Here is a 24,580-nt window from a genome sequence, read left to right on the forward strand (position 1 = left end):
AAAAAAAAAGAAATCAAGATTTGGTAAATAATTCTTTTCGCACTGTGCTCCCTGAAGATAAGGTGCCTGGTCATGGTCTGCAACTCAGAAATTTTGTCTACTGGAAAGGACATCTAATAAAGGATTTCCTTCAACCCCAGTGGAATAGGTACTGTACCAGGCATTATTGACTAATCCATATGCCATAAAATTAGAGGGTATAGACTCATGGTGTCACATCTCTCATCTTAAAAAGGCACAACCTCCTGAGTTGACTGTAACTCCCACCAAAGACCTTTGCCTCCAGTTCATTAAACATCAACCTTTAACACAGGATTAGAAGCAGATGACAGCTGTTGTGGACTGCTTAAACCCAAGACATAGAACCAGACCTGTATACAAAGGAATGCCTATGTTTATTGTACAATAACCATTGCCATTATTGTCTTAGATATGCTGGCAACCACTGTCTTATAAAGAACAGAGCACTTACCTTGTCTGATTTAACACCCTTTAGTAACTAAATTTCACAACCTTGAAATGAGACTTGTCTCATCATTTTCCTTCATTGACAACACTTTTTTGTTTTTACAAACAATATGACAATGAACATCTTTGTATAAATATCTTTGTATACATGACAATTTCTATAGAATAGACTCAGATACATAATTGTGTCAAAGGATACATGTATTTAAAATTATGGACAATATTGCCAAATCACCCCCAAATACATTTAGTATCATTTTGATTCCACAATGACCACTTTCCTCCCCTAATGGCCTGGAATATCTTCCTTTGAGTCCTTTTATGTCTGGATTTTATAGTATGGTTTTTGCAGAGGAGCATTTTGTTAACATGGATTCTCCTTTGCTGCCGGCATTTAAGATCAGCTCCTATTTCTAACCTCATATTGCACTGGCTCCTTTTCTGTTTACTAATCTGGCTATAACTCTAATAAGAAGCATACTCTTTATAAAGGCTGCTCATACTTCCACAAAAATGAATGTCTGAAATCAAAAATAATGTATAGTTAAATAGTATAAGTTTTACGCTGTAGGGAAATTTGCTCAATAATAGAGGCTGATCTCATATTTTTCCTGTTGGCTTAAAATATTTAGGTCCACTTTAAAATGTCTAACCAAGTTTTCTTTTTTCAGAGGAAGAATTAAATGCAGTCTTCATTCATTTTTAATCAAAGTGCTCTCAAGTTAGAATATGTTAAAAAATGTATTCTGTCTCATGAGGGACCGGACAACCCTAAACGGTGTTGTTTTTCTCAGTTGTTTACAGCCCCCATGTGAAACTTCCTAAATTGGGAAGCAGTGATTGAGACAGGGACACTGAGGTCAGGAGAGCCTAGGAAGCTCTTTATTTTTATTTCCTCTTACTATGACTGCTTCTGAGAATGGCATCACCCACAAATTCTGGGGGAAGCAGGAGTAGAGGGACTAAATGGTGGCAAGAGGACCAGGGAAGCCAGGTAGCACTAACCTAGACAAGAAATTAAATGGGCCTAAACTACCCAGTGAGGAAGGAGGGAGGGTAAGGGAGAGATGAGTCTGTGAGATAATAATAGTTAACCTTTAGGTGAGCACTGACCACGTGCCAGGCACTGGGCTAAATGCTTTACATGTATTATCTTCATTAACTCTCCCTTATAGCAATGGTAAAGTGTTACTTCAATATTTTACAGATAAAGGAGTTGAAGCTAGAAGACACTAAATAACTAGCCCAAGGTTGTGCAGCAAAGTAGGATTCAACCCGGGCCATCTGACTCTACAGCCCATGTGTTTGCACTCGGTACCACAGTGGTCTTTGCTCTGTGTTAGAGACACACTTGATAAGGCTCATAGACTGTTGGATATGAGGCACGAGGGTCAGAGTCTCAAAGGTGATGTCTTTCAGTGGAAACATAACTATTAGTAAATGGTATTGCTATTCCTTGGAAGAGGTGTTAAAAGATAATTTTCAAAGAAAGTAGAATGGTGATTCATACAAATATAAGATAGACTCATGTTAGAGATTTTATTTCACTTGTTATTAAAAAGGAAATTGGTAAGATGTTAAAAACAGTTCAAAAGGAAATTTAAAGATAAAATACACATGTATAAATCAGGAATGTTGAAATGAATGTGCAAATGGAGGCAAAACTAGTTATCCGCACAGTGGGGAAGGGACGCCAATTAGACTTCTACTGGACATTATCTACATGCCTATAGACAAGAATTATTTTGCATTGCTATTAGTTATCTACAATTTACTGAGTTATAAAATAGTTACCATAGAATAAAAATCAGATAACCTCATTATTGTCCTTAGTCAATGTGTAATTATTCATGGAAATTTTTTACTTCCCTACAGAGGATAAGGATGATGACGTCAGTAGTTAAGTAAGGACTGTTGGGGAAATAAGGACTGTTGGGAAATGAGGTTAATTTTGGGCATATTGCATTTGAGAGGCCTGTGACATACTGTGGTGTCAATGCCCTATAAGAAACTAGGTCTATGGCCTAGAAAAAATAAATCAGGTGATAAAACATACATCTTGCTTAGGTAACATAGTAATAATAGCTGTCATTTATTGAACACATACCTTGTACAGTATTTATGCTAAGTACTTTATGTGGATCATGCCATTTAATCCTCATAACACCCTTATGAGGCAAAATAAATGTTCGGAAGATAACTTCTATGTTATAGAAGGGAAAACTGTGGCTTAGGAAAAGTAAGTGACTTGCTCAAGGTCACACAGCTAGTAAGTGGCAGGGCCCTTGCTCCTAAGCACTGGGCTTGTTCTCCAAGCATCTCCAAGTGACAGGACGTGGAAAGACCCAGAGCATTGGTACATGAGAAGATAGGTAATTTTACTTAAGACTGATCTAGCAGGGGGTACTATTAATAAACATTAAAAATAATTTCAGAAAACGTAAAATTACTCTTGGTGATGAAATTCCTCAGAAGCTCTTCTGATTTAAATAGTGTGCAAGAAACAGAGTAATGTCAAAATGTTTTACATATTTCTTATTTGGCTAGGTTTATGAGAATTCACTCTTTTATTTTCTGAACAGAAAAAAATACTTTTTTCAGTAGTGTGCATGGAATAATTTCTAGACTAGAAATGAGAAACTTTTCTTTCTTTTGAGTCTGTTCTATAATATAGTCCTAGAGTAGTCCTAGCACAGCCACAGTCAGGAAAAAAAAGGGAGGAATAAGTAGGGAAAAAGATGCATGTGGAGATTCAAACCCATGGATTCAGAAATGAAAGGTATATATAAAGGGAAAGATATGAAATTCTAGGCACAGCATGAACTATTGACAATTGACAGGCGGACAGGTCCACATGCACTCATAGGAAGAGTGAGAAAGGGAGAGAGACTTACAGATGCTTTCATGGAGTAACATTCTTGTAATACGGCTTTTGCGATATCACTACTAAGGCTTCCGGAGTCATTTGGACATTGGAGACTGTGGGCTTAAATGGTAAAGAGCCTATGATGTATGTTCTGGAGTCTTGTGTTCTGACTCAGCCACATTTTACCTGTTACCTGGGACAAATCAATTGACATCTCCTTGTCTGAGTTTTCTTACTTGTCAAATTGTGTATGTAGTACAGTCGTCTTCCCAATCACATAATTATTGTGAGGATTAAGTGAGATAACAGTTGGTATTTTATTAATTTTAAAGTAGTATAAAATGTGCAGCATTATAATTACTGCTGTAGTCTTTACAATATATATGTTTTGTTTTTGCTGGCACCACCACTAATGTTTGGCACAGATTCAAAGGGGAGGTTTTGCGTGTGTGTGTGTGTGTGTGTGTGTGTGTGTTTGTGTTTATAGTGAAAGAAAGGGAAGGCTTCAGGTACTCTCATTGGTGGTTGTTGGCATGGGGAAGGTGGAGGTGGGTTAACTAGAAGCAAGACAACATATGGGACTGGTATGGGAAGCTTATTTGGCTTTCTTTGGTCACTGCTGAGTTAGAAGCAGGGGCAACAAGTAGAGAAGCTGGCACTCATTAACCAAGTCCTGACTGTTCTGAGCTGATTGCTGCAGGGGTTGTGGGTTAGAAATCTATTGCTGTAAACGGTCTGGTCATTGTCCGTATGTATATTCAGTCTCCCAGTGCAGTGGATACGATCAGGTTCAGGTGGCCGCTTGTGTCATGATTTGGACTGTAGCCTGGGGAGTTTATCCTTCCCTGTTTCACCTTGGGCACTAAACTTCCCCCCTAGTCAGCTTCATGAGGAAAGTTAAAATATCAGCTTTGTTTCAATGGAGGGAAAAGCATTTCTAGGAGTAATCTAGATTGTATGCAGTGGGGGTAATTCTTCATCATGAGTTTTTGTGGTAAGAGTGAAATAGGTCACGAGGAAAAGTAAGAAATGGAACAATACTGAGGAGTTGGCAGAGCCAACCAAAGCTGGGGAGAAGTGATCTGTATCTATACAGGCCCCATAGAGTTCACTCTTTCCTGACTCCACAGTTTCTGAATCTTGTCCCTGCATCCAAACTGTGGACCTCTCTGTGAGGTGAGGTTTACGCACAGGGTTTTCCATATAAACCACGAAGTGAAGTGAAGCAAAGCCTTTCCTGGTTATGAGTCATATCTTCATCAGATGTAACTGTGAGATAGGCTGGGTCTAGTTTGGTTGAAAACTGCTGCTTTTGACATGATGTTTGCTTTCGTTCCTCTTTTTCTTTCCCTTTTTTCCTCTCCCTGCTTTCTCTCCGTTAAAAGCTTCTTGGCTGTGCTCTTTATCTAATGAATTCCAGTTGAATTTGGTTGGTTCTCATTGACTCTTTAAAAGGAGGCAGCTCAATTTGCCTCTTACAGCAGGGTAATCTAAGGAGGATCTAAGCAGGTGGAATTTTTCCTTCGGCTGCTGGAGGCTGGCTCTAAGAGCCCATGGAGGTGGTGGTTTTCTGTGGAATATGACTGAGGTCTTTGGGAGGCCAGCTGGAGTACCAGCTTTGTTATAAAGAGTGTTCAGGAGGAATGAACAGTCCCAGGCAGGTACAGTCCTTTGGGAAACTCTCAAAGTAACTCATTGAACCCCCTCTCCTTTTATGGGCTTTATTCATAGAATCCTCATCTTTTTCTCTGTTTTCTGAACCTTTAATAAGAGAACAAAAGATCACTTGAAACAATCAATTTCTAGGTTTATTTTTTACTTTTAATAAGCCAATACTATAAGAAGAGCACTATTTCAGCACAACACAATCATTTGTGAAGTAAGGGGTTTTAGTTGAGATCTGTGAAAATAGTTTATATGGGAAAGAGGTATGATGGCTCAGAGTGCTGTCAAGAACAGCTTTCTTTCTAAAATGAACCTGTAACTTTCCAACAACCTTCAAATGAACAGAAATCTTAGTTATCATTCTCTAGCGTTAGACATAGTGGAGCTGGGAGAGCCTCAGGAATACCAGTGGTACCCCTGGGGCCAGCCAGGGAAGCGAGAGTGTGCCCTTTATTAGTGAATATGGTTTATAACTGTGAAGGCAATATTGCTGTAAGAGAGGAATTGGAGCATTGTAAATCTACTCTGTGCATCTGCCATTTAGGAAATCTTACACTAATAGCAAAATCAGAAAAATAGCCACAAGCAAAGCCAGAAAGCTAAAGAGTTTAAGAAAACTTTCAAAGGGAGATGGAGACTCTTGTACAACTCGACCTTTAGTGACCTTGAATGTTCGGTCCCACTGGGTCATGATGGCATTTCTGGCTCCTTCCCATTTTCCTGGGCCAGTCAAGCGGAACTGGTATGGTGAGCATGGGCCAAAGAAGACGGTCAGAGCCAGGTGTGGATCCGTTAGGAGCATAGAGAACAGCTTGGGTTTTGCATTGATATAGGTCAGGAGTTCATCTATGTATGTGATATAATCTGATTGTAAAGCCTTGCAGTAGCACAAGCCAAACCTTTATAAAAGGAAAATTGGGGGAAAAGGTGAAGATGAAAAAATTAATAATGATAATCTTAGAACAAGTACAAGTGCCCAAAGCAAACAAATACTGCTGCAGAATTTGGGATGGTTTCTGCATTTTCCCCTTTATTTCCCTAGCTATCTAATGGTCGCCTTCTGTTTCTTAAATCAAGATGAGTGACTTCAAAAGATACTTTATACATATGGCTTTTAATGGGTGCTCTGAATGCTCATAATACATCTTAGTTCTTTTGTGAAATAATTAGCAATTTCTAGAGGAAAATACATTTTAAAATTTCTAAATCTTTATAAAATTCCATTATTCAGTAATAACAAATCCAGTGATTTGTATAATGTGAAAAGCCACAAAAATCCATAGGGTAAAATTCCCTGAAATGCTGGTATTAGGCTTTAATTAATTAATTAATTTTTCTTTTAATTTCGTTTTTCTTTTTTTTTTTTTTTTGAGACAAGGTCTTGCTCTGTCACCTAAGCTGGAGTGCAGTGGCATGACCATAGCTCATTGCAACCTTGAACTCCTCAGCTCAAGCGATCCTCCTGGCTCAGCCTCCTGGGACTGCAAGCATAAGCCACCATGCCTAACTAACTTTTATTTTGTAGGGATGGGGGCTTGCTCTGTTGTCCAGGCTGGTCTCAAAGTCCTGAGCTCAAATGATCCCCCTACATTAGCCTCCCAAAGTGCTGGGATTACAGGCATGAGCCACTGCACCTGGCCCCTAAAATTGTTTGCTGACATGCGTGACAAGATTTTCATTGTATAGCAGTTCTAACTAGTTATCTATTACACTGGAGTTCCATAATGAAGATCAAATCACATCCCAGGTTGATAAAGAAGAGACATCTAAAATGCTATTATTGTTTTGGAATTTGGTACTTTGACAAGCATAAATCAACCCTTGAAGTTTGGGAATATATATGAATAAGAGAGTGATAATAAGTTCCTTAGATGCAATGATTTTAAAACTTGCTTTTTTTTTTGCCACAGAACCTTTATTTCAAGTGAAAATATATATCAAATGCAGAAACAGATGAACAGATAAAACAAAATGGGTACAATCAGAAATGTTTTGGTTGGACTGAGAGTGAGAGGGGAGGGCAAAGACTCTACTTTGCTGGCCATCAGCCTTCCATTGTCTCCAGCCTTGAGTGGTAGCTACAGAGCACAGCACAAGCAAAAACCTTTCCCACAGAGAAGTGGTCAATAAACTTTATTCTGAAAAAGTCCAGACAGTAAATGCCTCAGGCTTTGAGAGCCACATTACAGTTTCTATCTCAACTGCTAAACAACTTTGGTACTGTAACACAAAAACAGCCATTGACAATATATACATTAATAAACATGGCTGTGTTCTAACAAAATCTTATTTAAGGCCAACATGGTTTCCATTTCATGTGATTTTCCACATATCACAAAATTTTATTTTTCTTCTTCCTTTTTTCCAGTCAATTAAAAATGGAAAGCAAAAGCAACAATAGAGCGGATAAAGACTTATTCAATAAATGAATGAATGAGCAGACACTTCTAGTGTCAGAGTAAATAGGTACAACTGCTTGCCTGCTGATTATGGATAAGGCATGGAATAACGTACCTGGTAGATTAGGGTTAATTATGTAGTACTTGGATTGGAATCCAAACTCTATGTGATGCTAGAAAACTATGGGCTGAAGTGATGACTTTGGGAATATTAAAAATTCTAAATTCCCCTTTCCCTTCTCTCTTCTTAAATAGGCTCTCCTAGTATTTTTCTTCTAAGTCTCAGATGCTTCTTTTTTTCTCCAATGTAACTTTCATCTCTCTTCTACAATTTTTTTTTTAAAATTTCAGTTATAATTAAAAAAGGGTGCATAAGTAGTTAACTTACCAACTGGGCTTGTTTTCTTTCCTTGCATTAATTTCCTCTATCATGACACTCGGTGGTGGTAACTTATTTACACCTGTAGGATTAAAATAAAAACCCAAAATGCAACTTAAGTTTAGGTCTAGTTGGTCATGTTAGCAGCCTCAGCTGACTGGTTGGAAAGCCTGGTAATAATGCCATCAGCTGAAAAGATAAGCATCTGGTCATCTCACTAGTTATTTGACATAGCAGAATCTCACAACTAGTTTGGCTGACTTTTGTCATTCAGTTGCTTGAGTTTAAAATTTTTAATTGAGCCAGTTGATTTAGTCAACTGACAGAACTGTTACCTGTCATTTTGCTTTATTCAAAATAACAGGTAGCTGGGTGCAGTGTGCATGTCGGTAGTCTCAGATACTCAGGAGGCTGAGGCAGGAAGATTGCTTGAGACCAGGACTTTGATGGTGCAGTAATCTATGATCATGCCTATGAATAGCCACTGCACACCAGTCTGGACAAGATAGTGAGACTCTGTCTCTTAAAAATAAAAGGAAAAAATATAACAGTAGACTTAGATACAGCCTATATTTTTGACCCTGATATACCATTTATGCTGGTAATGGAACACATCATTATGACAGTATAATTCAGCAAACAATAGAATGCATCCTGCTTTTAAAGATTCTGTTATTTTAAATAGAAGCTGGATAATAGTTTCAACATTTCCAGTATCCAGAATCACATGACAAACCAAAAACACGTGCCCTGCTATTTCTTCCACTTACCTTTCAGGACTCGAACAGCCCAACGAGCTTGTGTTTCTCCTGTAGGTATCATGGAGCCCAAGGGTTTGATGAGGCCAATAATGGCCAGGGTTGGCTTTTGCAGATGTGCAGGGAAGATATACTTGTACAGTGAGGCCTGGCCATCTTCAACTTTCACTACAGACTCATCAAGAAAGGGGAAAGCAAATGTGTATCCAGTGGCAAAGACAATGATATCGATAGGCTCTTCCTTTGAAGTGTTGTTAAACATGACAGAGTTTTCCTTTACCTCTTTTATGCTTGGCCTGATGAACACTTTCCCAGTGATGATGCGGCCTGGGAGCTCATCATTTAGTACAAACTCTTTCAGCTGAGTCCTAAACAAAAACATGGACAGGGAGGAGACCTGTCAGTGAACAATGCAGCCAGCTCTCCCTTCTCTTTACCTTCCTCTCTCATTCTGGGGCTCTCTCCTTGGTTGGACAAGAATTGCTGCAAGTCTTGGGGGATGTTACTTCAGTGGAAGGGGATTAATGAATATTCAAGAAGGATTATAAAATATGCTTGCTATTTACTAGAGTTTGCAAGCCTGAGGAGGAAGCCAGCACCTTTTCTAACTTCTGTTTCTCTTGTTGATTTTCAGCATTCATCTATCACTGTCATTCTAGAGAGGGTTAAGAGCTGAAGGGCTACAAGGGAAACCAGGGACTTCTAGATTAGATGAGAACTTCTGAAAGCTCTAGTGTCTTCCTAGGAAGCAGCTGTATAAGGGAAACATGGACGTATTTAAAGGAACAAGGGCAGAATTATCTTTTTCTGGCTATACCTTTGGAATCACAAGACAAACACTTTGTGAGTTGATCTTGTATAAGCTGAACCATTTTTGGGGCCAAGGTCAATCTTGACAAAGGGAAGAAGGCTCTACCATTAGAGAGATGGTGAGGGGCAACTGTGGGATTCGGTTTTTCCCACACAGTGAAACTAGGCAAGTGTGTTTCTTTTGTCAACAAAGTCATAGACAAATCATTCTCTTTTTGCTACAGCTGAGGCTCAAGTAACTTGCAAGGTCACAGAGTTCATTTACTACTCAGCGAGCTTGGGTAAATGGCTAAATTTTGCTGTTTCAGTTTCTCCATAATAAAAGGATTATTATAATAATACTTAAAGTGTTGCTGACAAGGTGAAATACATAATTTCACTTTCTGAGCACTTAAGAACAGTTAGCTGTTATTATCGAGCAACTTTGTATCAAGTGTTCCAACACATTCAGTCATGTTGCTATGGTACTGCCTGGCTTGTACAGACTGCTGGAAAGGCCGAGGCTCCTCCTTCCTGAAAGCCCTTGGCAGTCACATTATATTTACCTCTCTTCTGGTAGTAAGCCGTAATTGGCATGATTGAGCCAGTTGTTTATCTTTCGCACCATCAACCAAGTCACAATTGGAGTTGGGAGAGAATTTCTCAACATGTTCTGAAATCGTGTCATGAACACCATGTCCCATGGATAGCCTGAGTCAAAGATTCGGCTGATCACCCATCCCCCTCCGGTGGTGCTGAGGAACACCTGGAAGCAATCAAAGACATTCCTTCATTAGACACTGTGAAAAGGCCTGGCTGGTTCTGCCAGAGATTCAAGAAGTGCCATGAATGGAAAGGCGCTGAAAAGTCTGCCACTCTGAAAATACATCCCTGACAAGATAGTCTTGGGTCTTCTAACTTCTATTTTAAAGTCAATCCTTTTGAGATTAGAATTCAGAGCATCTAGAGTGTTAAAGTGCCTTAAGACATATTATTGAATACTTATTATCTGCCAGCGTTTAGCAAACCATAGGGACCTAAAGTCTATCTAAGGAAACAATGAACAAGTGATTGCTACTTTGTGAGCTCACTATAATTGTAGGCAGTAAGAACAGGGCATGGCAGTATCAGAGTTGTCTACAGAGTTTCAGTGCAAACCATTGGCTTAACTGACAAATTTTGTGCTACTATTACTTTTGGTGTTTGTTCTTTATAACATTGGCTGCTTGAGTTTACCAGTTGATGGAGTTCATGAAGCTAATAGTTTTAGTACTTGCACAATAAGGAGTTTCCTGTACAATTGCTTACAAAGAAAATAGTTAAGCAAACTGTTACTTTGCTGATACAAAACAGCTGATTTAACAGATTGTTTCTCCCCCCCCCCCCCCAAACTGGGGCATGATGGCCACAGCTCCAGCATCCGTGTTTGTGTTATATATTTTCTTTGGCCTCATAATGGAACTGGAAAGACAACACTGGAAATGCGGTGGCAAGAACTACAGATACATCAGTGGTTCTGACATGAGGCGTTTGCACTAAACCTGCCTCTCTCTGTCTTGATGCAGAATTGGATACAACATTTTGCTAGATGTGAATGATCTTCTAAGCTACAGGGAGTTTCTTTGTTAATAGATAAATGATAAGATGTATGTCAAAGCATGTTTTCTGACTGAAGACATTTCTGAACAATTAGAGAAACAGAAATAATGATATGCACATGTGATGGTCACAGTGGATGGGCCTATGTTAATATTTGTTTCAGGGCCTCCTTTCTCTTTCTTTAGGATAATGCCAACCAAATTGCTAAGTTTCTACAAATCAATCAACCCATCAGTCAATGGGCCAGGCACAATGGCTCACATCTGTAATCCTAGCACTTTGGGAGGCTAAGGTGAGTGGATCACTTGAGGTCAGGAGTTCAAGACTAGCCTGGCCAACATGGCGAAAACCCGTCTCTATAACAACAATAAAAAAACCAACAAAATACAATCTTTCAATGAATGAATCACTCATCGAGCCTTGTTTTGAAAGTCCGGAAAAGAGATAGCAATGTTACACGCCTCCAACCTTTTTTCTTGACAGCTGTTTTCACTTCTGAAATTATTGGTCTAATTATTTACACTTGTTTATTTGGCATCTGTTTTTCCCACAACTATAAGCTCCATGACAGTGGGTGTCTTGATTTTGTTGGTTGTGTTTGCCAGTGTATCTCCAGAGCCTGGCACAATGTTTGGCACATGAGATGCCAGCAACTTGTATATATTAGTCAGCTGAATGGCCCTCAATGAGTTTACAGCATAGTTGAAAAGAAGATATATATGATAAAAGGTAATTTGCAATATTAAGAATTTAAAAGTGAAAACTGGTGAAATTACAATATTACATAAATTCTGAACAGGGAGAGATCCCTTCATGCTGGAGTGAGATATCTGAGAATGTAAAGGTAGATTGTAATAGAAGAGAAAGGGGCTCTGCCGAAGAGAGAGGGGTGGCGTGATCAAAGCGGAACTAAAGACAGGAACTGGAAAGCGCTACAGTTGATCATCATGTAGGAAACAGAAGTTAAAATTAAAATGGCAGATTTGGTCCAGATTATAGAAAACTCTCTGATGCAGAGCCACTACATCTGTAATTTATTTTTTTCAGGTAAAGAGAATAATTAGAGGTTTTTCAGCATGAGAGTGCTATAATAAGAGCAGGCTTTTCTGAGGATTTGTTTGTTGGTAGTTGGGGTCTAGATGGCTTGTGCTGGGTGGCAGTGACCTGTGAGTAGTGGTACAAGGCAAAAATGAAATGCAGGGCAAAACCCTTGAGAAGCCTGAAGGTAGCATGTAGAAGAGGATAGTTAGGAACATAGGCTTTGAGTCAAAGAGACTTGGGTTTGAGAACTGGCTCTGCCACATGCTGGTGATAAGATTTTAGGTAGGTTCTTTAACTTCTTTAAGTCTTGGTTTCCTCATGTGCAGTCAAGGATACTAACAGTACCTACTTCAATGCCTTGTTTTGATGATTGGTTAAAGTAGTGCAGTGAAAACACATTTACTGCAGTGCTGGCCACAGAATAATCCTAACAAATATTAACTATTTCTACAATTATTATTGGGGGGACAATGCAATATCCTCAGTGTGAGGTGGTATGGACCCGATGAGGGTGTTGGTAATTAATAAGGAGAGGAAGGGGCAAATGGGAGATAGTAGCAGGAAAAAGTTGGTAGAATGTTCTGGCCTATGGGACTGAGTAGGGAAAAAATATGTCCTGTAGCTCTTGTTGGATGGCTGGGAAAATGATGAAAAAAAAAAAAAACAAAAAAAAAAAACAGTAAAAAGGAGTCAGAGAAGTTGGTTTTGGAGCAAAGATGACAACTGTGATTCATAGAAAAATTTGTGAACATTCAGTAAAAATTAAATTCTTTAGTAATCTGTTGTGTGTGTGTGAGGCATTTTATTCCTTTAACATTTATCACGGTGTCAAACACCATTTGCCTGCATCTTAAGATAAAGCTCTTCACCCAGTAACATCAGGAATGGTACCTTTTCCGCCAGATGGCTGGCCTCCACAGCAATGTCTGTGCCAGAATTTCCCATTCCAATCACAAGGACTCTCTTGTCCTTAAATATATCTGGATGCTTATATTGCCGGCTATGAAAGTACTGGCCTTTAAAGGCATTAATACCTATAGAAAATAAAAGAGAAGTCACATAGAGAATTTACAGGATCAGTGAATGAAACATAAATATTTTTCAGTTGATAAAATTCTTTTGACAGATGATCTTGGTCATTTTTACTAGTTTTCTCAAGTCTGAGAAAATATGAAATATGAATACATGACTTTACAAGACATTGGCAGGTAATTATTTAATGGGGGTCATTACTCCATCTCACTAGATAGGCCTCCAGTTTTACAGGACATTAATATTCTATTGATTAATACTTGATTTATATAAGCTTTTCATAAGCAAGGAGCAAGGACAAGGAAGCTTAAGGGAACTGTGAGTCAGTGTCTCTTTTCAGAAAACTTTTTGACCTCTGCTATATGCCTGGTACTGTGCTAGATGGTATGGGGGGAATAAGATAAATAAAATGTTGTCCCTATTCACAAAGTTTCATGTCAGTTGGGGAAGTTCACTTGGTGACTGACTGTAACTCAGGCTAAGTTTGCTGGGTGGGCCAGAGTTGGCTCAGAGAAAAAGGAATTATGTCAGTTACACCAGGATTCAATCTACTGGGCTGACTCGATAGGATACCTTAGGCAGTGATGCTGAATCTTATTGAAACATCACATGAATGGAGAATGTTTGAAAATACTCCTTTTTTTAACAGCAATAATTTAAGCAGAAAATACTCTTAAGACAACATTACATAATCAGAAGTAGTTTGTACTAAAGAAAGAACTTCTTTTTTCCTAAAAAAAGTAATAAGACCTCTAGATTCTCAGGGGAAAAATGTATATACTTGTGGGGAGTGACCTTACAAGGCCTGCTGGCTCTTTAGCTCACCTTGAATTAGTAGAAATCTAACATGAATCCAAGTTAAAACCTAACCACAACACAGAGCATTTGGAATTCAGCAAGGATGCAACCAAGTTCCAATATTTATTCAGCACAGGAACCCAATATGGATCAGAGAACTGTTGAGAAGAAAGAGCTGGAAAAGTCTAAACAGAAACATAGAATTATCCCTGAATCTCATGTTATTTTAGATTCTCTTTGGATGGGCTTTTTTGGGGGGGTCACAAATGGACAAAAATGAGACTCTGTGGCTGTCTCTTAACAGACTAATACTTTCTCTTATCTCACAGGAAGACAGAGTAAGAACTTACACGCGGTAAATGTGGCTGTGTTAGTAAGTAGCAGAATATCCTATCTAAGAAAAAACAATTGTATATAAAAAAGAAAAAAGGTAAATAGCAGAATGTATATATGTGAATGATAAAAGTAGTCATCTTGGGAAATCATACGTTTATTCTAACTGATACCTATTATTTTTTCTAAGACTTTTTAGCACAACTTCTTTGGAATTGCTTCTAGAGCTTGTGATACATATTTTTGAACATCTTTAGTGAATTTGAATTTTTATGACAGTTAACAACCATCGCAAGGAGTATGTGCCATCTAAGCAAGCCTGCTGTAAGTCAGGAGATAGAGAGGTTGGGAGAACTCCTCTTCAAGTCTAAAAATCACAGAATTTCAGAGCTCAAAGACTCCTTAATCATTTAGCCAGGGATTTTAAATTGGTAGTGGTTGATAAGATGGGTTTTAAGAAAGATTGCAAGTCTTTTAGAGCTCTTCTTGCTTGATTTGTGATGTATACTGTTGGTTAAAGTAATCCAAGCTCTTCAATTTGTGGGTGAATTTGAGGCTTAGAAAGGTTAAGTGGAAGACTCAAGAGTAACAGCTAGGTGGTTGTGTATGCCAGAATTCATACCTGCTGGGTCCCTATCTCTTCTACTCAAACTGAGCATATTGGCTCAATTGCTCTCAGGTGTGCTTTATTATTTTAATCTGATGTAAACTTGTGTGACTTTGGGGGGCAAATCCAGGACCATGAGAGGTGTATGTTTATGGTATTGGAATCACTACAGGTCATATGTAGACTGTGATTTCTCCACTGGACTTCATAAAACTCGATTCTTTCCTCCAATACAGGTTACATGTTGCGTTATTCACCTCTATATTCTTAGCACCTAGTGCAATATACTGTAAGTGCTGAATGAATGTAGTTTACTCCCTATGCCATGGAACTTTCTGGATTCTTGAGGTGACTAGGTACTCCTTTCTGGAATTTTGGAGTGGATGGCTGCTCAGAGCCTTGCTCTGCAGGAAAGAATGACAAAAAATTGGGTTGTCTTCTGTGATGATGAGAGTCCATTATTGAATGGGTTCAAGAAGAGGCTATGGAACCTCTCTCAGAATTGCTGAAAAATAATTTCCTGCATTGGGAAGAAGACTTAACTTGCTTCTTTCCAAGTCAATGATTCTATTCTCTGGAAATTTTCAGGATATGCTTTATCCTAATCTAACCTGATCTGACTGACCTCTGGGGGCAGATCCAGAATCACAGCATGTTTATAAATTTATTGTGGTAAGATGAGTCTTGGGATCATTCTAGGCAATCATTAGATGATTTGGAGAAAAGTTTCTTGAAGTTTTAACTTTTTGAATGCTTGTTACAGATGAAATAAATGAAACCGTTACATTTTCTGTTCCATTGAGTTAAAATCCAGTTAAAATTTGGCATAGATTAACATGACCATGGTTGCAAAAGGCAGATAAGGAAACTGAGACCCAAAGATGTCTTAACTTGTCTCCCAAGACTAATCTCCCTGTTGACTATTGAGCAGTGCCGTAAACCTCTAATCTAATTGCTATCACTCACATAAAAGAAACAAATAGGAAAAATTACTTTTTTCTTTATTCACAGATTGACTTTTGTGGTCTCTAAACTCAACTTTGGCAATGTGTACCTGCTGCTGAGGTTAACAACTTGTGTAAGCATCCCATATCTTAGGAGACTTTCTGAGTGCTACCAGTCACTTGAGGGACACTGAATCTTGGTAAAGCATAAAACTGCTTATAAAGTTATCCATTTTGCTCTTATGTATTCATAGATTGTTTGGAACAAATGAAAACCAAAAACTGGCCAGAAAATGCTGGCTAGAAAAAACAAAACAAAACAAAACAAGCCTCCTGTTACCTCCCAACTTTAACTATTTAATGGAACAGCCATAGGAATTCATTCCCAGACCAATCAAGCAGCAGAATGGCTCCCATAAGAAAACTTACAGTTAGTTACAGAAAATGCTGTACCTGGAAAGGAGTCCAGTGGCAAATAAGGGTTAGTAAGAAAGCCAGTGCAGACCATGACAGCATCAAAGATGGCTGACTTTTGCTTCTCATCACGCATAGTGACCACCTCCCACTGGCCAGAGACAGTAAAATCTGAACATTTTGTTACACTGCAGACTTTGGTCTGAAAAAGGAATCACAGATATGATTAGCAGTTGTCAATTAAGCACTTGCCAGTTGATGTACCAATGACATTTTAAAAGTTCTAGAACACAGAATAAACATAGTTAATAAGTATAACCCTAGAAACCTAATCAGGTTACCAGACTAATCGTGATTCCCTAGATGGAAGTAGTCTAAGCTTGGAGAGATATCTAAGACAAGTGGTGGCATCCAAAAATTTTAAGTGATTTGCTCAAATTCTCACTGATAGAATCAGAATTAGAACCTAAGTTTCTGATGCCTTTTTCATTATTCTTTCTGTTATGCAACCTTATTTCTCATAGGGCTGTCTCTTTAACAATAATTCCTTTGACAGATACATGGGTAAGATATAATTGAAAACACGAATTTGGTCCTGGTTATATTAGCTTATGAGGTTTTATAGAATATGTTGCTGAAATATAGAATATTTTCCAGAACTAGAAAGCAATTGAAAAGTGCTAACATTATGGCCTGAATTTTTTTGAGAGTAGTCCTCATTTCAAAGAATCTATTTTTTGCGCTTAGTGAGTACATGTATGTACATGATTACTGGGCTTTAGTTCAGGAAATATATGTACAATAAATCTCAGACAAATCAAATTTAAAAGGATAAATTATTCACTGACCAAAAGGCTTCGTATCTTTCTTTCTCTTTAAAGTTTTAAATAATATAGGCTTCTTAAGTCCCTCTTAATGGGTTCACTCTTTGGTTTATACTATTTGAAGTGCTTATTGTGTTTCTACATTTGTATTGCAACTGTTTTTTCTAAAACTAAATTTTCAGTTAGTTTAAAATCCTTCAAAATATATTTATTTGTAATGATAAAAATAATAAATGTGTAGCCTAGGCAACATGGCAGAACCCCATCCTTACAAAAAAATACAAAAAAATTAGCCAGGTGTGGTGGCCCATGCCTGTAGTCTCAGCTACTCAGGAGGCTGATAAGGGAGAATCACCTGTGCTTGGGAAGTCAAGGCTTCAGTGAGCCCTGATAGTGTCATTGCACTCCAGCCTGGGCAACAGAGTGAGACCCTGTCCCCCACCCCAAAAAAGTTTGTCATTAAAAATTTAGAATATATAGAAAGGAATGAGAAGCAAAACCAAACAAAATCAACTACAGATCACATTTGAGTAATAACTATTTGTGTTTACTTTTTTAATTTGTTGAGATGGAGTCTTGCTCTGTCACCCAGGCTGGAGTGCAGTGGTGCAATCTCGGCTCACTGCAACCTCCGCTTCCCTGTTCAAGTGATTCTCCTGCCTCAGTCTCCTGAGTAGCTGGGACTACAGGCACGTGCTACCATGCCTGGCTAATTCTTTGTATTTTTAGTAGAGATGGGGTTTCACCGTGTTAGCCAGGATGGTCTTGATCTCCTGACCTCGTGATCCACCCACCTTGACCCCCCCAAAGTGCTGGGATTACAGGAGTGAGCCACCACACCTGGCCTTGTGTTTACTTGTTAAAACATTGGCGAACATCTAGCTTTTTAAAAATTGTTCTAAAATGGCCTAGTGCCTGGCACAGTGATTCATGCCTATAATCCCCACCCTTTGGGAGGCCAAGGCAGGAGGATAGGTTGAGCTCAGGAGTTCAAGATCGCCCTGGGCAGCATAGTGAGACCTTATCTCTACTAAAAGTTAAAAAAAAAATTAGCTGGGCATGGTAGTATGTGCCTGTAGTCCCAGCTATTAATACTTGGGAGGCTGAGGTGGGAGGATTTCTTGAGCCTAGGAGGCAGAGGCTGCAGTGAGACAAGATCCTGCCACTGTACTCCAGCCTGGGTGACAGAGTGAGACTTTGTTTCAAACAACAACAACAAAATAAAAAAGGTCTTGGGCAGCATGTAGTAAAGGAAGTGTTTCAAATTCAGAAATTCTGATGCATTAAAAAGAAGATTTTTATATGTTGCATATATTCATTATGATAATGCTTTATTTTTACTGTATCCATTGCAAAATAAGGAAGTGGAATAAAATACTCTTTGGAAATCTGTTTAGGAGGATGTACTAGTCCATTTTCACAATGCTGATAAAGACAGACTAGAGACCGGGCAATTTACAGAGGAAAAAGGTTTAATGGAGAACTCACAGTTTCATGTGGCTGGGGAAGCCTCACAATCACGGCAGGAGCAAAGAGGAGCAAGTCACATCTTACATGGATTATGTCAGGCAAAGAGAGAGCTTGTGCAGGGAAACTCTGCCTTATAAAGCCATCAGATCTTGTGAGACTTATTCACTATCATGAGAACAGCATGGGAAAGACCTACCCTTATGATTCAGTTACCTCCCTCTGGGCCCCTCTCACAACATGTGAGAATTCAAGATGACATTTGGGTGGGGACACAGCCCAGCCATATTACTTTGCCCCTGGCCCATCCCAAATCTCATGTCCTCACATTTCAAAAGCAATTATGCCTTCCCAACAGTCACAGTCCCCACCAAAGTCTTAACTCATTTCAGCATTAACTCAAAAATCCACAGTCCAAAGTCTCAACTGTGACATGGCAAGTCCCTTCCACCTATGAGCCTGCAAAATCAAAAGTTGGTTAGTTACTTCCTAGATACAGTGGGGATACAGGCATTGGGTAAATACAGCCATTCCAAATGGGAGAAATTGGTCAAAACAAAGGGGCTACAGGCCCCATGCAAGTCTGAAATCCAGCAGGCCAGTCAAATCTTAAAGCTCCAAAATGATCTCCTTTGACTCCATGTCTCACATCCAGGTCACGCTGATGCAAGAGTTGGGTTCCCATGGTCTTGGGCAGCTCTGCTCCTGTGGCTTTGCAGGGTACAGCTTCCCTCCTGGCTGCTTTCACAGGCTGTCATTGCGTGTCTGCAGCTTTTCCAAGCACATGGATCTGACATTCTGGGGTCTGAAGGGCGGTTGCCCTCTTCTCACAGCTCCACTAGGTAGTGCCCCAGTAGAGACTCTGTGTGGGGGCTCTGACCCCACGTTTCCCTTCTGCACTGCCCTAGCAGAGGTTTTCCATGAGATCCCTGCCCCTGTAGCAAACTTCTGCCTGCACATCCAGGTATTTCCATACATCCTCTGAAATCTAGGTGGAGGTTCTCAAACCTCAGTTCTTGACTTCTGTGCACTTGCAGGCTCAACACAACGTGGAAGCTGCCAGGTCTTCAGGCTTGCACCCTCTGAAGTCACTGCCTGAGCTCTATGTTGGCCCCTTTTAGCCATAGCTGGAGCAGCTGGGATTCAGGCACCAAGTCCCTTGGCTGCACACAGCATGGGGACTCTGGGCCTGGTCCATGAAACCACTTTTTCCTCCTAGGCCTGCAGGCCTGTGATGGGAGGGGCTGTGGTGAAGACCTCTGACATGCCCTGGAGACATTTTCCCCATTGCTTTGGGGATTAACATTGGGCTCCTGGTTATTTATGCAAATTTCTGCAGTTGGCTTGGATTTCTTCTCAGAAAATAAGATTTTTTTTTCTATTGCATTGTCAGGCTGCAGGTTTTCTGGACTTTTATGCTTTGATTCCCTTTTAAAACTGAATGCCTTCAACAGCACCCAAGTCACCTCTTGATTGTTTTGCTGCTTAGAAATTTCTTCTGCCAGATACCCTAAATCATCTCTCTCAAGTTCAAAGTTCCACAAATCTCTAGGGCAGGAGCAAAATGCCACCAGTCTCATTGCTAGAACATAAGAAGAGGCAGTACAATGAGCTCCATAGAGACAGTGCTGGGGCAAGTGAGAGCCGGATGGGCACTGGGCAACTCTGTGCCTTGCTAAGGAAAAATAACTAAACATGGGCAAAGAAGATCCTAAGAAGCCAAGAGGCAAAATGTCATCATATGCATTTTTTGTGCAAACTTGTAGGGAGAAGCATAAGAAGCACCCAGATGCTTCAGTCAATTTCTCAGAGCTTTCTAAGAAGTGCCCAGAGTGGTGGAAGACCTTGTCTGCTAAGGAGAAAGGAAAATTTGAAGATATGGCAAAGGTGGACAAGGCCCGTTATGAAAGAGAAATGAAAACCTATCGACAGGAAAGGAGTTCAAAGATCTCAATGCACCCGAGAGGCCTCCTTCAGCCTTTTTCCTGTTCTGCTCTGAGTATCACCCAAATATCGAAGGAGAACATCCTGGCCTGCCCATTGGTGATGTTGTGAAGAAACTGGGAGAGATGTGGAATAACACTGTTGCAGATGACAAGCAGCCTTGTGAAAAGAAGGCTATGAAGCTGAAGGAAAAATACAAAAAGGTTATTGCTGCATATAGAGCTGAAGGAAGGCCTGATGCAGCAAAAAAGGGATTTGTCAAGGCTGAATAAAGCAAGAAAAAGAAGGATGAAGAGGAAGATAAGGAAGATGAAGAGGATGATGAGGAGGAGGAAGATGAAGATGAAGAAGATGATGAATAAGTTGGTTCTAGCACAGTTTTTCTCTTGTCTATAAAGCATTTAACTCCCCTGTACACAACTCACTCCTTTAAAAATTGAAATGTAAGGCTGTGTAGGATTTGTTTTTAAACTGTACAGTGTCTTTTTTTGTATAGTTAACACACTACCGAATGTGTCTTTAGACAGCCCTGTCCTGGTGGTATTTTCAATAGCCCCTAACCTTGCCTGGTATAGTATGAGGGTTGTAAATTGGCATGGAAATTTAAAGCAGGTTCTTGTTGGTGCACAGTGCAAATTAGTTATATATGGGGGTTGTAGTTTTTTCGTCTTCAGTTGTCTCTGATGCAGTTTATATGAAATAATTGTTGTTCTATTAACTGAATACCACTCTGTAATTGCAAAAAAAAAAAAAAAAAGTTTCGGCTGTTTTGTTTACATTCTGAATGCTTCTAAGTAAATACAGTCTTTTTATTAGTATTGTTGTCCTTTTCATAGGTCTGAAATTTTTCTTCTTGAGAGGAAGCTAGTCTTTGCTTTTGCCCATTTTGAATCACATGAATTATTACAGTGTTTATCCTTTCATATAGTTAGCTAATTAAAAGCTTTTGTCTACACACCCTGCATATCATATGGGGGTAAAATTAAGTTGAGATAGTTTTCATCCATAACTGAACATCCAAAATCTTGATCAGTTAAGAAATTTAACATAGCCCACTTATATTTACAAACTGAAGAGTAATCAATCTACTCAAAGCATGGGATTATTAGAATCAAACATTTTGAAAGTCTGTCCTTGAAGGAGTAATAGAAAAGTATGTTCTAACGTTTACATGAGGACTCTATTCTTTAACTCCCATTACCATGTAATGGCAGTTATATCTTGCAGTTCCCACATTAAAGAAGACCTCCGAATGTATCCCCAAAAGCATGAGCTTAAAATACAAGACTGCTGTATTACACTTTTTGTTGACATTAGTCTCAGTGAAGACTACAAAAATGCTGGCTATAGATGTCTTTTCCCATTTATCTAAATATGGACTGCTCAGGAAATGAGACTTTCCATTAAAAGTATTTTTAATTAATTGGGCCAACTTTTAAAACCAAGATGTCACATTCAAAACAGCATATATTTTCCTATATTATGGTTTGCCCCATCAAAAATCCAAATAGAAGGAAAGAAGACACTTAAACTTTGCATCTCAGTATGAATTATTCAATTTATTTGAATGATTTTTCTTTACAAAACAAACTCATTCATTAGTCATGTTTATCTGCTTAGCAGTTTAGGGAACAATTTGGCAATTTTGAGGTTTTCAAGATTATGGTTTTCTTAAAGTGCCAGTATTTTAAAATAGCATTCTTGTAATTTTACATGCTTTTGTGATGGAGTGCTGTTTTGTTACAGAATTTTGACTTGGATTCTTTCCATTTGCATTTGTTTATGTAATTTCAGGAGGAATACTGAACATCTGAGTCCTGGATGATACTAATAAACTAATAATTGCAGATTTTTCTTTTAAACAAACAAGCAAACAAACAAAAAACTATAACAAGAGTCACCTTTACTCCAGTTCCCAACAAGTTCCTCCTCTCCATCTGAGACCATCTCAGCCCAGACCTTTTTGTTCATATCACTATCAGCATTTTCGTCAAAGCCATTCAACAAGTCTCTACGAAGTTCCAAAGTTTTCCACATTTTCCTTTCTTCTTCAGAGCCCTCCAAACTGCTCCAACCTCTGCCAGTTACACAGTTCCAAAGTCACTTCTACATTTTTTAGTATCTTTTCACCAACTCCCCACTCTACTGGTACCAATTTACTATATTTGTTTTCATGCTGCTGATAAAGACATACCAGAGACTGGGCAATTTACAAAGGAAAGAGGTTTAATGGAGAACTCATAGTTCCTCATGGCTGGGGAAGCCTCACAATCATGGCAGAAGGTAAGGAGGAGCACGTCACATCTTATGTGCATGGCGGCAGGCAAAGAGAGAGCTTGTGCAGGGAAGCTCCGCCTTCTAAAGCCATCAGATCTCATGTGACTTATTCACTATCAGGAGAACAGTATGGGAAAGACCTGCCCCCATGGTTAAATTACCTCCCACTGGGTCCCTCCTCCAACATGTGGAAATTCAAGATGAGATTTGGATGGTGACACAGCCAAACCATATCAGAGGGCTTTTAAGGTCAGGAATGTGAATGTAAATTTTATTTTCCACTTGTTTTGGTCAATGTCTCCATTTCTGTTGCTTTCTATGTATAATTTTCTGTGAATTCCTCATCATCCTCATCTCTGATAGGGGAGGGAGAAAGGAGAAGGGAAACATAGATTTTCATATGTTTCTTGGAGAGGAAACAGAGAAAAAAAGGGGAAAAAAAAGAGGACAAAAAGGATATATTATTCATTTGTCCCTGTCCTACCACCTTCCTCCTGTCTCTAACCTCTGAAATGGGAGAGGAACAGGGCATTGTAGAATAACGACATTCAAAGATTTTTCTATTTTCAAGAATATCTAGAAAAGATTTCCTTCACATAGCAAGGTTCTCTTGTGTATGGGCCACTGCACATGTTCATTCCTATAAAAGGATAGTCAAGAAGAGAGTGGGAGCTGGGAGTGGTGGCTCATGCCTGTAATCCCAGCACTTTGGGAGGCCAAGGCAGGAGATTGCTTGAGCTCAGGTGTTTGAGATTGCATGGCCAACATGGTGAGACCCCATTGCTACGAAATATAAAAAGCTAGCTGGGTGTTGTGGTGTGCATCTGTGTTCCCAGCTACTCAGGAGACTGAGGTATGAGAATCACCTGAGCTTAGGAAGTCCAGGCTGCAGTGAGCCATGATCACGCCACTGCATTCCAGCCTGGGCAACAAAGTGAGACCCTGTCTCAAAACAAACAAACAAACAAACAAACAAAACCAAACAGGAGACTGGGGAAAAGGGCTGGTAGTTCTCAGTGTCCATGTGGGTAGGCATTTGGCCCAAGCTGAAAATGTGGCTTGATATTTTTTAGGTTCTCTAAGATACTTGGATATAAGTATTGCAAACTAAAATTTTATATTTGTGAACCTTTACACAAAGTATCCACCCCCACCTCCAGATTTACTTGAAGTGGGGAGTGAGTATAGGGAGAAAATAAATCCAGTCAGGTGTCATTAATAATTGCCAGTTTAGTATCTCATCTACAGAGCCCATGGCTAGGCTGGAGAGATAAGAGAAAATATGTAGGAAATACTTTCTGACTACTAACTGATGTTTTGTGTCTTACCTTGAATTGAATGTGTTTCAGAAGGTTGAAATGGTTTGCATACATTTTGAGATATTCCAGGAATTGAGAATTTGGCACATAGTTTGGATAATCTTCTGGGAATGGAAAGTCGGAGTAACAAGACATCTCCTTGCAGCTGTTGGAAACCACAGACTTGTAGAGACTGGCTCTGCCTTCTTCAACATGTTCCTGTACAAACAGTGCACACACATGAACATTCATTGCATGCTCACAAACAAGCCTGGGAAGAACTCACCTGTCCAGATGCGCACAGTATCACTGCCAAGCACAGGATAATATAGAGATACATGAGAATCAGGAAATAGTATTTGTCTGAATGATGGACAATTGCTAGGTAATTTGGTTTTATGGGGTATTCCGGAAATGATTATGGAGAAGATGGTTCAGATTATGAAGGATCTTGTATCCAAAGTTAAGGAATTTGGATTTTACGGGAAGGTTATGCCAATCTACTGAACGTTCTAAATATAGAAGTGAATCATATCACTTCTAAATTTTGGAAAGATAACTCTGGTTCTACAAAAGGTGAATTAGACGGGACTAGGACAGAAGGAAGGGGGCGTTAGCCCGGAGCCTAAAACACAAATCCACTTAATTGCTAATGAGGGCATGAGCAGAGGCAATGAC

The 24,580-nt window shown here is 39.3% G+C and overlaps 1 protein-coding gene and 1 pseudogene across 3 annotated transcripts in view; one reads left to right on the forward strand and one right to left on the reverse strand.

Moving 5' to 3' along the window:
• Positions 1–424: 424 nt before the first annotated feature.
• The window catches only part of FMO1 (flavin containing dimethylaniline monoxygenase 1), a 32,893-nt gene continuing 8,737 nt past the window's right edge, over positions 425–24,580 (reverse strand). The window contains exons 2-9 of one of the 3 annotated variants that reach the window (XM_007989522.3): positions 23,933–24,121; positions 16,132–16,294; positions 12,856–12,998; positions 9,891–10,090; positions 8,548–8,903; positions 7,787–7,859; positions 5,654–5,898; positions 425–5,095 (exon numbers count right to left, since the gene is read on the reverse strand). In XM_007989522.3, the coding sequence (XP_007987713.3) occupies positions 4,956–5,095; positions 5,654–5,898; positions 7,787–7,859; positions 8,548–8,903; positions 9,891–10,090; positions 12,856–12,998; positions 16,132–16,294; positions 23,933–24,121 (1,509 nt within the window). In that variant the 3' untranslated portion in view covers positions 425–4,955. Of the gene's footprint in view, positions 5,096–5,115; positions 5,899–6,511; positions 7,138–7,786; positions 7,860–8,547; positions 8,904–9,890; positions 10,091–12,855; positions 12,999–16,131; positions 16,295–23,932; positions 24,122–24,580 lie in introns of those variants that run through there. The other 2 variants (XM_007989525.3, XM_073011797.1) reach the window with 2 other exon arrangements.
• Positions 19,972–21,750, forward strand: LOC103230595 (high mobility group protein B1 pseudogene; annotated as a pseudogene).

This window comes from Chlorocebus sabaeus, chromosome 25 (genome assembly GCF_047675955.1).
Source record: "Chlorocebus sabaeus isolate Y175 chromosome 25, mChlSab1.0.hap1, whole genome shotgun sequence".
NCBI classification, from domain to species: domain Eukaryota; kingdom Metazoa; phylum Chordata; class Mammalia; order Primates; family Cercopithecidae; genus Chlorocebus; species Chlorocebus sabaeus.